General features: G+C 49.0%; 1 protein-coding gene and 1 long non-coding RNA gene across 5 annotated transcripts in view; both read left to right on the top strand.

Annotated features, from left to right (window-relative positions):
* The first annotated feature begins 62 nt into the window (after window positions 1-62).
* On the top strand, window positions 63-9794 carry LOC140681829 (uncharacterized). Its single transcript, XR_012053012.1, has 4 exons — window positions 63-149; window positions 1095-1197; window positions 7867-9220; window positions 9359-9794. It is a non-coding gene; the product is annotated as an uncharacterized lncRNA (long non-coding RNA).
* A 3640-nt stretch (window positions 9795-13434) lies between these two features.
* The window catches only part of LOC116806603 (E3 ubiquitin-protein ligase NEDD4-like), an 85791-nt gene continuing 83267 nt past the window's right edge, over window positions 13435-15958 (top strand). Inside the window, exon 1 of one of the 4 annotated variants that reach the window (XM_032744495.3) lies at window positions 13435-13655. In XM_032744495.3, coding sequence (XP_032600386.1) covers window positions 13608-13655 — 48 coding nt within the window. In that variant the 5' untranslated portion in view covers window positions 13435-13607. The remainder of the gene's footprint in view (window positions 13656-15958) is intronic. The other 3 variants (XM_032744497.3, XM_032744496.3, XM_032744498.3) reach the window with 3 other exon arrangements.

The following is a 15958-nucleotide window of genomic DNA, read 5'->3' as shown; positions in this document are numbered from 1 at the left end:
GCAGCAGGGGAGGGGCCGCAGGGGAGGGGCCGCCAGGGACGGCCCCCTGCCCGGCACGGCCCGGCACGGCCCGGCCCCACCGCCGCTGGCACCCGCGGGAGATGCTGCCGTGCGGGCCGGGCGTTCTGGCACCCGCGGGACGTGCCGAGGTGAGGATCCAGGGCGCTCCGGAGGGCCCTGCTCTGGTGAAGCTCTGGTGAAGCTCTGGTGATAGCTGGGACCTCCCGCCTGGCGTTGTTCTAAATTACAGGTTGCTTTATCGCTTCTTTTTCACTGGGCTGCCAGCATTAGAGAGCTTTGGAAGGGTATAGCATTTTAACATTTTGGCCTTTTTTTTTAAATGGACTCCTGGTTTCCAAATCCTTTTGAGGAAAGACTGGAGACTTGGGGGATGCACAAGAGTGATATTCTGAACCGATGGTTTTGCTCATTAATAAGCAGATTAATTAACAGATAAAGTGGTCATATTTAGGGATGACAGTAGTGCTGTTCTGCCATATGCACATTTGTTGACAAGTAATGCAATTTAGGGCAAGTGGAATGCAGATACGGTTGCTGATCTGATTAAGTATAAAAATCTGGAAAATTCTGTCTCTTAAAGTGATGATGGGCTGCTGCTCTGTACTAAAAGTCATCTTTGTTTTGGACTGGCAGGTGTTGTAGAGATCACTTGGTTGCTTTTTCAACAGCAACAATATTCAATTTTCCTGTGCCAGAAAACTCTTGTTCAAACAGACTTGGTTTTCCTAGACCAAAAATGTGATGCTGAGTTCCAGAGCTATGTCTTTCAGCACCTTTCTGTTTTTCTGCCTGCCTCAAATTCCCCACACCACAATAAAAACAAAGTTAATTAAAATCAGGAACATTTTGGTTGAACAAAGCAGCAGAGGTTACTTGTGCTTTTGACAATTCCTGATCTGGGCAGGACATTAACTCCTGTCCAGGGCTGAACATTTGGCTTTGACTTCAGTATTCACAAGGTTGCTACATGCAAAGCCTGGTTTGTGGGATACACTGTCAGGAAGGAGATTACTGGAGATAAAAGGGCCCCTTAACAGTGACTAATGACCCAGACTAAATATTATGTCGTACAGATCCATGTCTGAGGGAAACAGCAGCTGTTCCCTGCACTGGGGCCATGAGGAGGAGCATCCGCCGCTGCCCCTCTCAGATCCTGCTCTTGGTCACTTCCAGCAGGTATTTCCAGTTTCTGCTTCAGGACTTTTCTCCTTCATCCTCTCCTTTATTCCTCAGTCTCATCTTTCACTCCTGCTCCTTCACTCCAAAACAGCAACATGCCCTAGTAAAAAATACACTCCTTTCTGTCCCACTGCTCCTCTTTTCTTTCCCAACCTCTATTCCTGTTTGTCTCATTTTGTCAGGGTTTGGGACACCACTGTTATACATATCAGTAATTCTGTATTTAAGCAGTTCTGAACACACCTATTTATTCACATTCTTATTTGACTCATTTTCTAATATGAAGAAACCGGGAGATAATGCAGATTGTCTTCCTAAGCAATCCTCTCCCTGTTCATCTTTTCATGGTTTTCTCTATCAATTAATCCAAACAGGGGGGGAAAGAGTTTAATTCTCTATACCTTTCAGCTAATCTGGAATCAAAAGTAATTTAGATGGTAATTTTGAAAATTATTAATTTGAGGAAAGGGCAGATGCTGCAACTTGTACGGTTTGTAGGCAGAAAGTAAATGGTGGCAATTCTTCATGCTGAAAGAATTGTGCCTTTCTATGTTAAAACGTGGAGCATTTCTTTTTTCCTTTTTTCCTCCCCCATTTAAATGAAAAACTTTCAGACAAAATTGATAGATTAGAGATCTTCCTAGGCTAAAGGCCTGTTTCAGTGTCAAGGGCTGAGCCCAGATCTTTTGGAAGTTTCAGTTTCCTAACATCGATATCTAGGAGAGAAGGAACCAACAAATCAATAGCAGCCACAGCTCCAGAGATAGCCCTTGGCAGAGGGATACCTGTGCCTTCGTGCCTCCTGACACAGTGATGTGATTTCAGATGGAACACTGGTCACTGAATCAATTAAAGGGGTGGGGGCATGTTGTGCCAGAACCTTTGAAATTCTCCTAAGAATAGGAACATTACCAGGAGACTCGCGTGTTTGTGTACAGGTTTCTCCAGGGAACATTTCTCTACCCAGGTACTTTCCTGCCTCACGTTTGGCACTTGCTGGAGAGAGCTCAGCTTTAAATCAGTCTCCATTCCAACTGAATTGTTAATTACCACAGTTGGAGTTAGTGCAGCCCAGCAGAGAATTCCACAAAGACAGAGCAGTGCCTCATTATTCCTTGGATAAGGGATCCTCTCGTGCTTAGAGACATACAGAAATCCTAATGCAAATTTCATGGCAAGGACATGGAGGTGTGGAGATTTTTCCTACTCCACCTATTCAAAAATTATTTCCTGTGCATTGCTCTTTCTGGCTGTGCTCCATCAAATCCATGGATTTTATACACGTCCATGTTTCTGTACAACCTCTCTTCCAAGCATGGCAGGGATGTTTCCCAAGTGGAGAACAGCTCTTTTCCCCAAGTTGTGAATTCAGGGGCTGACTGACACAGAATGGGGCCCTTGACTCCATCTGGATCCAAATCTCTTTTCCCGAGGAGCTCCAGCGTTACTCCTTGCTTCTGCCAACAGATGGGGAGCCACACCGCTGAATTCCCGGCATGAGCTCTGGAACAGCACGGACTGAGCTGCTGCTTCCCCGCTTTGCTGTGCTTCCTCAAGGAGCACCTTTGGCTTTCATGCTTTTAAAGCATTAGATCCACATGCTGTCACTTAGGATTAGTTTAGGAAGCAGGAGGGAATGGAGCTCCTGGGATCTGGGAAACTGCGGGTACAGTGATGCATTCAGAGTACTAGAATATACACGTGGTCTTGCAGGGCTATTTGGAAATGAGGGATAAGACTGAGGAACTAAAAGTCACTGACTCGAGTTCTGTGCCTCTTTCCATTGTATTTCCTTTCTGAATTTCCTTTCCCCAGAAGAGCCGAACTGATTTAGTCCTGAAGCCTTGCAGTGCTCAAACACTTCTTTCCCTCTCAGGTTCTCACTTGGAATTTCAGTGGGAAGGTGACTTTTGCTCACAGATTGGTCTCTGGACCCTTTTGAACATGGAAATGTTTTGCTTTTTAGGTGTTTTACTTTTTTTTTTTTTTTACAGTAGAAAGTTTATTTTCTTGGTTTTTTTTTTTTTTTTTTTTCTTCCTATGCGTCTGTTTTGCCACAAATCAAAAATTTGGCTTTTCTGGCTGTCACTCTTCCTTGCTGCATCTTGTCTTCTGTGATTTGTGATGTCTTTCCTTAAGGGAGCATTATTTTTGCTTAGCTTTCACCCAGTGTATCCCATTGTTCAGCTCTGGGCAATTGTTTTGGGATATTATTGATTTTATGACTTCCATTGTTGTCTGCACAAAACCAGACCCATTTGGGGCAATTTGCTGCCTTCATACTTTCTGAGGGAAGGGAATGTGTGTTGGCTTGACTAGAGCAGCAACAAAACCCTGCTATTTTATGTGGTTTAAAGAGGGAATCCATCTCATGTTTCCCTGGAGGCACTTCTGTGATCAGGAATTACTACATTACTCAGAGCCCTTTGTGCAGGTGTTTACTTTGGGATGTTATCCCATATAGTGACATTGCTGTTCTCCTGACTGCAAAAAAAAGATGGGAGAAACCAGTCTGCCAGGCAATTCTAGCTGTAATTCCATGAAAATTCTCAGTAGTAGGGGAATCCTCCAGGAGAGAGCACGGTACATAGCAATAATATTACTTACAAATTCAAAGCATTGTACAAAGATTAAATCATCTCTGAAGCAACTCCAAGTGATATGTCCTAGTGAAGTGATTCCACTGAAATTCTGCTCACACAGCAGCAGGCAAGGAATGCAATTAAGGAGAAGAAAGTAAGAACACCAAGACAAATTGTGGCTGCAGGGTATGCATCCAGATGCTCCTAATGAATTATTCTGCCCTACAATTGCTCTCTCACCACTTGGGCTTAGTGTCTGGGCAGGGAAGCAGCAGATAAAAGGAACAATAGGTTATGTGGATTGCTATTTTTACTCTATTGTGGGAGCAGTTTGCAGGAGGACACTCAGCTCTGTGCACAGGTTTCCAGCAATGGTTCCCTGCACACAGGAACAGGTGAGGAGCCACTCGTGAGCAGCCAGGTCCTGCCATGGGACCTTGCAGTTCTGCTGGGACTGGCAGGGCAGCTGTCCCCAGGATCATGTAGCAGCATCCCTCTGCTTTACCAGAGGCATGTGAAAGTGAGTCAGTTTGTTTGTTTTTGAGGGAAGTTGCTGCTTTTAGCCACCTCACAATGTCATTTTATGTAACGTGTTCATGACTGGGCCTGCACCAATAGCCATGGATATATATATAGATATACAATATATATTAGAGGCATTCTAATAAAGTGGCCACATACATACATATAACTTATCACAGCATCCTTTTATCCTTTTTTTCTTTTCCTTGGCTTAGAGCTCCCATGGTTCTTTTGCAGGCTCCATATACACAGGAAAAAGAAATTCCTTCGGTCTTTACACCAGGGAGGGTGCCTTATGGAAGTTGAAATGCTGTTCCCTATAGATGTGGCTTAAAGCCTGAAATTAAGGGGGAAATATTCCAGAAAAGGAATCACTGAGCAGACCTCATGTGGAGCTATGGCAAAGATTGATTTGAAACAGAACGAGGGCAAGGAGAGGTTTCCCTCTCCTTTGACTTTAGGAGTTGGACTGTGCTCGTCCCTGTGGATCCCTTCCAACTCAGGATATTTTATGATTCTAGTCAAGACTTAAAAATTAATATGCAGAGAAGCATGTGCTAACTAGAAATTCACTCACTCATCCTACTTTAAGCCCCCACTACTGCTTAAAATGGCTGATTAATGATGTTAGATAGTGATAGCAGTCATTTGATTGAACTCCCAAAGTAAGCAGAGTGGAAATGCCTAAGCACTGCATTGCTGGTAAATATGATTTATGCTTTGTGTGTGCTGGTCTATAAAAATGTCAGCAATCTTGATGTAGGCACATCTGCATTAAATCTGTGCACCTTCTTCAAAAGTGCTGCTATTTGGACCAAAACAAATCCACGATATACTCCTGTTATAGGTGTGTGCTCACAGGAGGATGCACCAGCTCTGGCTGATGAGAAAAGAGGCAGAGCCTCACCACAATCCATGGGGACTCCATAAGGATGTGCAGCCACCCACAGAGTTACACGTGCTGTAGCTTTTGACAACACAGAATACCTTCCCTGATGTCTTTTTTCTCTCTCCACTAATCCTCCTCCCACTCAGCAAGAAAAGTAGCTGCACAGGCTCACCCAGATGCCATGCTATCAGCCTTACTCTAGAATAATTTAACACATCCCTGGAGAACTGTTCCTGACTCTTGTTTAGGGAGGCTGGGAATCGGGTTCCCTGCAGTGTTCAACCTGTACCCTTGGACAAACAACACATTTAGGTTCTGCTTGATTACTGTTTCCTATTCTTGCTGTCAGAATTCCTGCAAATTGTTGTCTTGCCAGAGAAGCTCCAAGGAGCCTCACTCGGGTGGATGGAGCTGTGCCGTGCCCAGCTTCCCTCTGCCATGTGTTCATGGCTGTGACTGTGCTCAGAATTTATGAACAGAAATGCCAAACATGTTTGTCTGCTACAGAAACACCACCCTTCTGAACCTCAGGTAGCCTCACATGGTGTTTTTGACAGACCTGTACGTCTTCCTTGCTGATGTAATTTCATCTCTGGATCTGTGTCAGAGGAATTTGCTCTTTTGAGGATGGTTTGAGTACATGAGGTATGTGATCCTGTCCCTGGAGAGAATGTTCTGCCACTGGCATGAGCTGTTACCTGGAGGGTCTTCTGGCAAGAGGAGGTGTCACTCACTGCATCCTTCTGGCCCTTCTTCCCAGAGTACCAAGTGGAGATGAACATGAAAGCACCTGGAGAACAGTCTCCACATGATGTTCACCAGTTCAGCACTGAGTTTCATTTGTGGCCACTAGAAGTTTAGAGAGTGCTATGAAGAAGTGTAAGCTTACAGAAATAAATAGTAAGGCAGATAAGGTTTTAGAGCAAGAGAAAACATCACAGGTTTTGTGTAATCTGGCACTGGCCATTTTTGGTTTGCCAGGGTAAGTGTCTCTACTGCCCGTGTCTGTGATTGAGGAAAAATGTCCATGAGTGTAATTCAGTGGCTGGGTGGATTGAACTGATTCCTCTTCAGAGCCTAAGATGGGTCTGGAAGTATAAACCATACAAATTCCTCCTTTTTCAGGGTAAGTAATTACTTTCAAAGTAATCTCAGTTTTTACATTTTTGCACAATTCTTAATCCCACTCTATTATTTCCTTGTATTTTGGACACATTTGGAACCTGTGCCACTACTTGACCCCACGTATGTGCATCAGCTCCACGACTCACCTTTGAGCATTACTTACTGCACATGATGAATACTGGGTTTGTGTAACAGCTCTCTGGCAGAGGGGTTATTTCCTCAAGTTTTGTGTGAATTACAAGAACCTGGGAAACCCTTTGTAGACTTGCTTCATGCTTTAGTGTTTGACTCACGACTCTAATCTGGTGCCATCTTCATGGCTTTATGTACCTCTTACCCGCCTACAGCTCAGATCGATTTTCCTCCTACTCACCCTTTTGCTCACTACTCTCTTCCCAGTTCTCCTCTAACTAATCCCTCTTGTTTCCCTCTGCTCTGTTTTGCTTGTTCCCTCTTCTTCTTCCTTGCTCTGTGTGCTCAGCCTGTCCAGCTGGGCCAGGGGTGCCAAGGGGGAAGTGCCTAGCTGGGCTCCTGAACAGACTGACACCGAGTCCTTCCAGGAGTATTTTAGAACAGGGATTTTCTTAACTGGCATTCCTTATCCTACACCAGAGCTGTCTTGTGCTGATAATCCTAAGCAATTAATTATTAGGCTGTTCAGCATCTGTGTTTTTGGAGAGAGATTCTGCATTTCCCAAACGGTCCCCAGTCTCTGGGGAAATGTTGGGCAGCTTGAATTGAAGTTAGACAAACAGTATAAGAGAATAGGGAAAAATATTCTGGCTGGTTTGCACACAGCTGCTTTCACAGCATGCCCCTCAGCCTGCAAGTGAACTGTTTATAAAGATAATTCCACTAAGCACAGACAACTGATTCATTTCCCTACTGCAGTCACACTCACAGAAATCCTAGTGAAACACTTACACATTGACATTTTGCAATTTTATTGCTGCAGTACCCACTGCTGCAGTATCCTGCAGCGGGTTAAAGCTCCTTGGGAAGGTCAGTCAGTAACTTGTGCCATGGCAGTTTGCTTGGGTTGAATGCACAGAAAGTTTAAAAACCAACTCAAACCCAAATGGAACAAAGCAGCTTATTGAACGGGAATATCCAAATGCCTCAGTGTGAGTTGGTGGGATGGGTGCCACATCCTGGCAAGCACTTCAGGGATTGGAGCCGAATCTTCCACCCCATTAAGAGGAATGCTGCTGCTTTCTGTGCCCAAGGATCTTCCAGGGTTTCCACGTTATTATTATCCTTCTTCTAATGAGCATGTTTAATTAAAGAGCAGGTATTTCCTAAAAGATTTTATTTGATTGGGGGACATCACCTGAAGGAAACCACAAAAAATCACTCTTTTCCCAAATCTTTATTACCCTGTATGGAAATGGTTGAAAGCCTCTTACAGCAGTTTTCAGGAACACCTGTCAGTTTTGTCTGAATTCACACAACTGAAATGAAGGTTTGGCTTTTAATTAATTGTATGCTTGTCACACTTTAAAGGGTCTAAAGGTCCTGTCTTGGGGATCACTCTGATTTCTCCTTCAGACATGGTCAGGTGAGACTGTGAGTTTGACCTGCCTTCAATTCTTCAAAAGAAGCCAAAATCCTGAGGCTGTCTGGATTTGAGGTAAGTGAACGAATTCTCCTTTAAAAAGATGACATTAAAAGTAGGGATAGCCCATTGCGAAAAAATCTGTCCTCCTGCTTCCAAAACCTCCCTGGAGGAGGAGGACTTGTCCTAACTTGGATAAAGCTCCACAAATCTACTGTGCTGCTCTTGGCATTTGGAATGGGAGAAGCCATTCCATGCCCTGCAGACACAGGAGAAATGATTGCCAGCTGCAACCCAAACACTGGGGTTACAAAACCCAAAGTGCAGGAGAAATCTCCACCCTGAAAGGAGATATGCATGCTGATTTGGAATTCCAATGGCATGGGTGGGGTGGGTGTGCTGACTACAGTTTTGGGCAGGAATGATAGAGGATTTACAGAAGCTGGGCTCCTTCTCAGAGCTCTCCAGTTTGAACACTGCTTAAAGGTCTGCAGAGAGGGATTTTAGTGCAAATTCCCTATTGATAATCCTGCACAGAATGAGCAATACAGGCAACCGTGGCCCAGTGTTGGGGTGGAGTGGTGACAGCTCTTCAGGTGGCACACCAGCTTTAGCAGGATGTGAGCTAAGAAAAGCCATGTTTGCTGGGCTAGCCCAATGCTGAAAGTACCAAATCCGCAGCCAAAAAGTGCTTCTCAGGAAGGTACAGGTCTGTTGTCTCTGGGTTGTGTTGGTCATGGCTCTTACTCCCAAAAAGCCACCCTGTAACGGGCTGGGAGGGGAGGAAAAGAGGATGAGGATTGCAAAGGCACTGCTTAGAGCTGAAATGGATTGTTTGAAAGCTCTCACAGGTTAAGGAAAGCTGGGCATCTTGGGGGGACTGGATGTGCTACAGATTTGCAGCAGGAAAGACACTGAAGGCAATGGTTATGGACCTGTAAAAGCAAAAATCCCCAGAGAAGATGGACAGCTGGTACTCCCTATGTACCATAATATAAGAACCAGGAAAAATCAAATTACAGAATTACAGAGAGGCCAACAGAAGGAGGTAATTTTCCACTCTGGCCAGTTCCAGAGACAAGAGACCAAGCGTGATGAGCCTGAATGTTAATTACACCACTCTTTTAGGTCTGGGGCTTTTTCCTCCCGCAAGGGGTGAGCAGCCTCAGGAGCACCGGGGAGAGCTCCTGTCCCTGCAGTGGTTTGTGGTGTGGTGGAACAGGAGGGACAGCATTGCTTGGGAGATGCCCCAAAGATTAGAGACTCAGGGCCTGAGAAAGCTCCTGTGGCTGATTCTGTCCCCAACTCTCACCCCCAGGTCTGTTGGATGGTCACCCACCCAGACAGGTGAGTGTCACACGCAGCTGGGACTCACACGCTGCTCAGTGAGCCTGACACAGGGTAAATCTGAGCAACTTTACCTCCATAAATGCTTCAGGTCTCATTCCATTTTCCTTCTTTTCTCTCTTTTGCTGTCCTCCCCAGGGATGCCTGTGATTCTCAGTACCACACACATCCCAAAAATCCCAAGTGAAAGGAAGAGTCCACAGAACAAATCTCATGGTGTTTGGATTGCTCATGGGCTAAGCAAGGTAAAACATCCTCAGGTTAAGTACTGAGCTGGAAGAAAAGCCTGTGACAGCACTGCCCAGCTGCCTCTGCTCCCCGGGGACCTGGCCCCTCCACTCCCACACTATCCAGAACACTTCCATGCTGCGGGAGACTGTGAGCTGGAAGGAACTGTCTGGAAAATAGGCCACTGTTACATCAAAAGCCTTCCAGAACAATTAGCAGCCCCTGTCCAAAGTGTTGTGGCACCACACCTCCTGCAATTCTATTATTACTCTTTAAATAGCCCCAAAATGTTGGGTTTTTCCTTTCCTGTAAACTACCAATTGCTGCCAGGAACACAGAGCTTCTCTCTACTTCTCCAGGTTTAATCTTTCTTTTCTTGCTCATGCCTGCAGTGTTATATCGTCACTGGGAACTGAGCAACAATTAACAATTTATGTTTTGTGGGAGCTTGTTTCAACTTGGCTTAAAGCTTTGATGAGTTTTTTATGACATTCTCAATAATACATTATAAAATAGTGACAAATTTTGAAATAGTTAATCTTTTACTAGTTTTCTGTGTTCTGAACCATGCTCAGCCCCCAGCCATTTCAATAATGCTTCAAGGAAGGTATATACTGAGAACACAGAGGCAATTATGTTAGTCCAACAGCAACCTGATAAAATATTAACATTTCTTATGAAATTTTTCCAGAAGGAAGGAGAAAAATCATCACTAGCAAGAAGCTTTGCAGTGGGAAAAGCCTTTTTTCAACAAAAAATTGTTAAGTAACACCATTAAATATTGAATGATGCTGAGGTGTGTCTGTGCACAGCCTCATTTCAGCCCAGTGTGATGCAGATTTTATTTCCTCCTCTGCAGAAATCATGAAATCCCGTTTTAAACCACGAATAGAAGAGCCAATCAGATAAAATCTGTACCTTGCCACTATACTTTTATGATTTGTTAAGTTCACTGGAATGAGTAATACAGTGTGAATAGAACATTTTAAATACCCCTTGGCAGTCACTGAAGTACAATAATCACTTAAAAGACACAGGAATTACCAAACTCCATGTGCAGCTGGTGCCACATCAAACCAAAGGGAGCCGTGTCTGGGTGATTTTCACCTCTGCACTCTCATTTTGTATTTCACCAGAGCTGTTGAGACCAAATAAATAATAAATTGAACAGCAAAAAGCAAGTCATTCTGGGCAGCCCCTGGCAGCAGTTTGCTCTCATAATGCTGTTTGTGAGCTGGAAGCATCCAGCTAATTTCCTAAAGAGCATTTTCTGCTTAGGTTGGGGCTCTATTAATCTGTTCAAGCCAATTCTCTAAAATCCAAACCATCTGTATTCGGGAAGATCATGGTTTATTTGGATTCTCTTTGTGTCTGCTGCCAGTAGATGATTAAAAGTACAGGGGATTTACAGTGTAAGGTCTCTCTCCTGGCGTGTTACAGTGACCTTCTAAGTAGCATCTCCCAATATTTGGGTAACGGCTGGTACAGTTAAGTCCAGCAGCGAAACAAAGAACAGCCACAAATACTGGAAATGGCTGAGCTTTGGCAGTGTAGAACGGCTGCAAGGAGTGGGGATGGCTGAGCTTTCACCAGGTGAGTGTTTCACCAGGTGTTTTACCAGACTCCTCGTGAAACACACGGCAACGTTCAGGTAATACTTTTGTACCAGGGGTGCCTGGAATTTCCAGGGAAGTGGCGAGGCAGCCACTGGAGATGTGGCCCAGCGAGCCTCACGTTGTCCCCATGTGCCAGCCTGCCCCTGCTGCTCCTGCATGCACCACTCGCAGGGGCTGCTGCATCCTCCCGCTCCACTGCTCCCTGTCCTGCACAGGCGGACGGAGCGCAGCTCCCATGGAGAACTGCCAGCTGTAAGACATACTAAATCTATTTTTCTCAGAAAACTGTAAATAATTCATGGGGCTTGGTTCTATAAAGAGGCCAGTATAAATCATCCCAGCTGCACCTGGAGATTTCTGATGTCAGCATTATCACATGAATTACATCTCTCCAGGGCCATCTATTACTGTAAACACAATTCCAAAGAGGAATTATGCATGTAGCATGCAAGGCAAACAAACAAGTAATATTCAGCCTGGATTTGATACTAAAGCTTTGCAATCCACCTGAGTTGTTAGTGGCGCTAATTTTCTGCTCTGGCCTCAGAGATCCTTTCATTCTGCTCCTGTACAGGTGTATTTTTCCCTGAGGAGCACTTGTTGGTGGCAATGCTGGCTGACTGTGCACTATGAGCAGCCCACATGCTGTGAGGCACAAGGAGAAAGCCACAGATGTGATTTTAGAGGGACAGGAACATGTGTTGCAGGAAAGATCTGGATTCTGAGATTTCCAAGTATCACCATCTCGACCGTGTTGGGATTACAGTCCACTTAGAGCTGTTGAATTGTACCAACTGTTTTTCATTCTGCCCTTCAGAAACATGCAGGTTCCCGATGGTTTCCGACTCCTGCTGTCAGCACAGAAAGATACGGGAGGCAAAGAACTGAGTTGTGTTTATGGACTGAACGAAGGGACTCCTGAAATCCTGGTTCTCCATCGTATCCAGGGGATGAGCAGGGGCAAAGATGCTTCTGTTAAGGCAACCAAGTAGGTGAGTGTAAAGCAGGGGGGCAAAGCTACCGAGGGCTGGCCTTGGCCAGGCACACAGGAGCAGTTTGGCCTGCTGGGGAAGCCCCTGCCCGGCCCTGCCCAGACTGCACGTGTGCTTTATGGCCAGGAGGGACCCGTGGCAGTGCAAAGGCTGATGTCTCCCCAGGCTGGACTTTAACAGCTCGTGCTCGGCTCCCAGGCACTGCTGTCTGGGCAGAGGTCACATCCTTCCTGCCCCAGAAAGGGCTTTGGGAAGCCTGCAAAAACACTTTCTGGCCTAGTGCTGTGGAATGTCTCCAGAAAAGGGGGTCTCCTTCCCCCGTTCTGCTCAGCTCTGTGAAACAGAAGGCGGTACAAAGTACCTGAGCACACACAGGCAGGCTGCTGAAGCCAGAGCCAGTGGCACTTGTCTGAAGTGCCCACAACAGTGGCTCTGGTGACAGATCTGTCCCGTGCCAGTAGCCACACGTGCCTCTGGGAACATTGTGCACGCTAAGGCAAACGTAGCAGAGCATAAACGTGTCTGGGCACCGCTGCCATGGAACTCCTTCAACAGCCTCCACTTAAGCACCACCGTACTGCCAGAGATCATAAATAGGAGATTAGCGCAGGGAGGGGCACGGCTGGGGGCAGAGCCAGCTCAGGGGCACAAAACAAATCAAAAGCTCATTTAGAGCTAAAGCGGAACTTGATTTTGCCCAGAAGTGCCCTCACTCCAAGTGCCCACAGCGTTTGGTTTCCCTAAAACTCGTGATGGTGAGGGAAGAAATGTCACAGTGAGCGACCACCTCGGACTGCTCTGGAGAGCCGCGAGCAGTGGGGGCTTTGTTCCTGCCCATCCCGGGCCCGCACGGGGACACACCCGGGACACATCCCGGTCCCGCGCGGGGACACACCCGGGACACGGCCCGGTCCCGCACGTGGACACATCCTGGGACACGGCCCGGTCCCGCACGGGGACACAGCCGGGACACGGCCCGGTCCCGCACCGGGACACATCCCGGGACACGGCCCGGTCCCGCACGGGGACACAGCCGGGACACGGCCCGGTCCCGCGCGAGGAGCGCTCTCGCAGCCCAGGCCCTGCGGTACCGCTCCCGCCCACAGGAGGGCGCCAGCCACACGCGACCGCTGCCCCCGCGCGCCCCCCGCGCGCATCCTTCGCGCCTCTCGCGCCCCTCTCGCGCCCCCCGCGCGCATCCGCCAACCCGCGCGCCCGCTCCTCGCGCCCCCTCACGGCCGTCCCTCACGGCCGTCCCTCAGGGCGGTGCGGGCGCGGACCGCGACTCCTCCCGCGCTTTGTGCCGCGCCCCGCCCGCCGCCGTTGGGCCGGCCCGCCGCTCTCCCCGCCCCGCCGGCGCTCCCCGTCCCTGCGGCCGCGCTCAGCCCCGGCCCGGGCGGCGGAGGCAGCGCGGCCGGCCCCCGGCGGCCCCGCCCCCGGCCCCCGGCGCCTTCCGCCGCCCGCGGGCCAGCGGCGGCGGCAGAAGCAGCAGCAGCAGGCGGAGGAGGCGGTGGCGGCGGCGGGCGGCTCGGCGGGCCCGGGAGCGGCTCCATGGCGACCGCGGCGGCGGAACCGGTGTACGGGCTCTCGGAGGACGAGGTGGGTCGGCGCGGACGGGCTGGGTTCGGTTTGTGCCGGGGCCCCGTCGGCGGGAGCCGCGGCTGAGGCTCGGGAGCTGGGCGAAGGTCGACGGTCGGTCCGGGGCCAAGCGCTGCCCGCCCCGCAGGGCTCCGCGCCCCTCCCGCAGCGGCCGCTTGCCCGGGGGTGGCCCGGCCCGGGGAGCTCTGCCCGCGCCCCAGGCAGGTGCGGCCGTCCGGAGCCTGTGGGTGCCTCGGCCGGGACGGCGGCGAACAAAGAGCCGCGGCCGGCGGTGCTGCGGGCGGGGGCGGCCGCCCCTCTCCGCCTCCTCCCCGCGGCGCTGCCGCTGTCCCCGGGGAGCGGCCGCGGGGCCGGAGCGGGGCAGCTGCCGGGCCGGTGCGCCGGGTACCGTGTCATACACAGCCTGGCCCCAATGCAGATGGAGCTGATAAGTGGGGTAGGACCCGCGATAACTAATCACCGCGTGCCGGCTTTATCAGCAGATGTCTTCTGCAGAATCAAACTAATCATACAAGCATTAGAACAGTCCCGTTTACTTTAGGTGAATGTTAAAAATCTTACTTAATGCCCTTTTTGTTTCATTGCCTTGGTCAGGTGTTCCTTTTCTTAAGAGCCAGGATCATAAAGCATCAGCAATGGGCAAGGCTGCATTATTGGGCTGTGGTTTCAGGGCTGTTAGGAGTGCACGTATATATTTTATTTTTACAGGAGTGAATAGTAATTACAATAGCATTGCTTCTGGTTTTGTGGGGTTGAACACAACGGGTGATGTGCTAGTCTGTTTGTGGTTTAGAAGAAACATTAAAAATATCTTCCCTGTGAAGCCGACAGACAGTGTTTCTTACCTGCTGTATTTCAGCGGCAGTCTGGATGACTGTAATGTTTAATTCTCATTGGGAAGGAGGTTCCTGGGCAGGAGTGGGTGTTTTGATAAGGGGGGGGTGTGTCATTCTGTTGTTAAATTATAACGCTGAGAGCAGAGTGATTGCAAATGCTCTGTGTGTGTGTGAAGGTAGGGGAGAGCAGAGGGTGTTGCAGGAGCATTGGGTGATGTAGATAGCGAACACAACAGCAGAGGAGAACCTTCTCCTCCCTGGTCTGTTCCCATAAGCCTTCGTGTGAGCACAGCCCTGGCTGGCACCAGTCCCCAAGCAGCTTTGGGCCAGCTCCCGTGCATTGCCTCGCCCTGCAGGTAGCTGAGCCCACTGCTGGGCCATCTGCAGGGCCCTACTTGCTCCGGGGCTGCCGGAGGGCCTGCGGTAATCCTGCCCGGTCCTGTGCCCATCTTGCAGCTCCTGGCCTGCTGGGGGCTTTGCCCAGGCTTAGGGAACAGCCAAAGGCAGTGGGGTTTGCTGTCCCAGCATGGGCATTCCAAGACATTTGATTGCAGGTGCTTTTGTGCTTTTATTAGAACGTGTGATCTGTGAGGAAAAGGGAACCTGGAGCCACCCTGCCAGGTCCCAGGGAGGTGGCTGGGAACATCATGCTGGAGCTTGGCTGCTGCCTTTTCTGTTGTGCGTGCGCTTGGCTGTGTCTTTTGTCCCTGCCTCCTGCCTCGACATATGCTGGTACTTGCACAGAATGCTAAAGAGAAATGGATACAGGGAGAAATCTGCTGGCTGCTCTCACCTTGGCTTGGAGGTGGAGGGATTTTGGGACAGCAGGGGCTGTTCCTGCCATGATGCTCAGCCCTAGCAGGTGCTGGGGACTTGGCCTGTGGAGCGGTGGGTGAGATGTGTGTGTCAGTCATCTCCCGAGGTAAAACCAAGCAGTTAGAAAAGGAGCTGCTGGGAAAAGAAAGGCTCTGGTCTCTCAGCAGTGACCGATGTCACAGCTGCAGTGATGACCACAGCCACACTGCCTGAGGGACAGCACACTGTGCTTTGTTTCCTGCTTTGCTGTGCATCTGCTGATGCTGGACACTTCTCAGGAAGAGCAGTGACCATTTAAAAGTACACAAATGGAAATAGGATGGAAGAAAGAGGGAAAAGGGGCTGAGGGAGGGGTGGCAAGGAGAAGGGTGCAGGTGATACTTACAGCCTGTTGGGCTGTAGTTTCATGACCCTGAGAGCCTGACCCGCTGTTGAGTCTCTAGTAATGGGTGGAGGGGAGGATGGTCTCTCTCAGGAGGGTGGCTGTAAGAAAGCTGTGGTAAAGGTGAAGTTCAAGTGGGCTGAGGAGGGTGTGCTGACAATTCTCTGCATGCTGGCCTGTGTGGGTAATGACTTCCCTCTAGCATTGGCCTGGACTTGGCTCATCATTTTTTGGAAAGCAGAGCTCTATTAGCTGTGAGAGGCTGAGTT

The sequence above is a fragment of the Taeniopygia guttata genome, chromosome Z (genome assembly GCF_048771995.1).
Source record: "Taeniopygia guttata chromosome Z, bTaeGut7.mat, whole genome shotgun sequence".
Taxonomy (NCBI): domain Eukaryota; kingdom Metazoa; phylum Chordata; class Aves; order Passeriformes; family Estrildidae; genus Taeniopygia; species Taeniopygia guttata.
The sequence above is the reverse complement of the archived record's forward strand: the minus strand, read 5'-3'. Positions and strand labels throughout refer to the sequence as shown.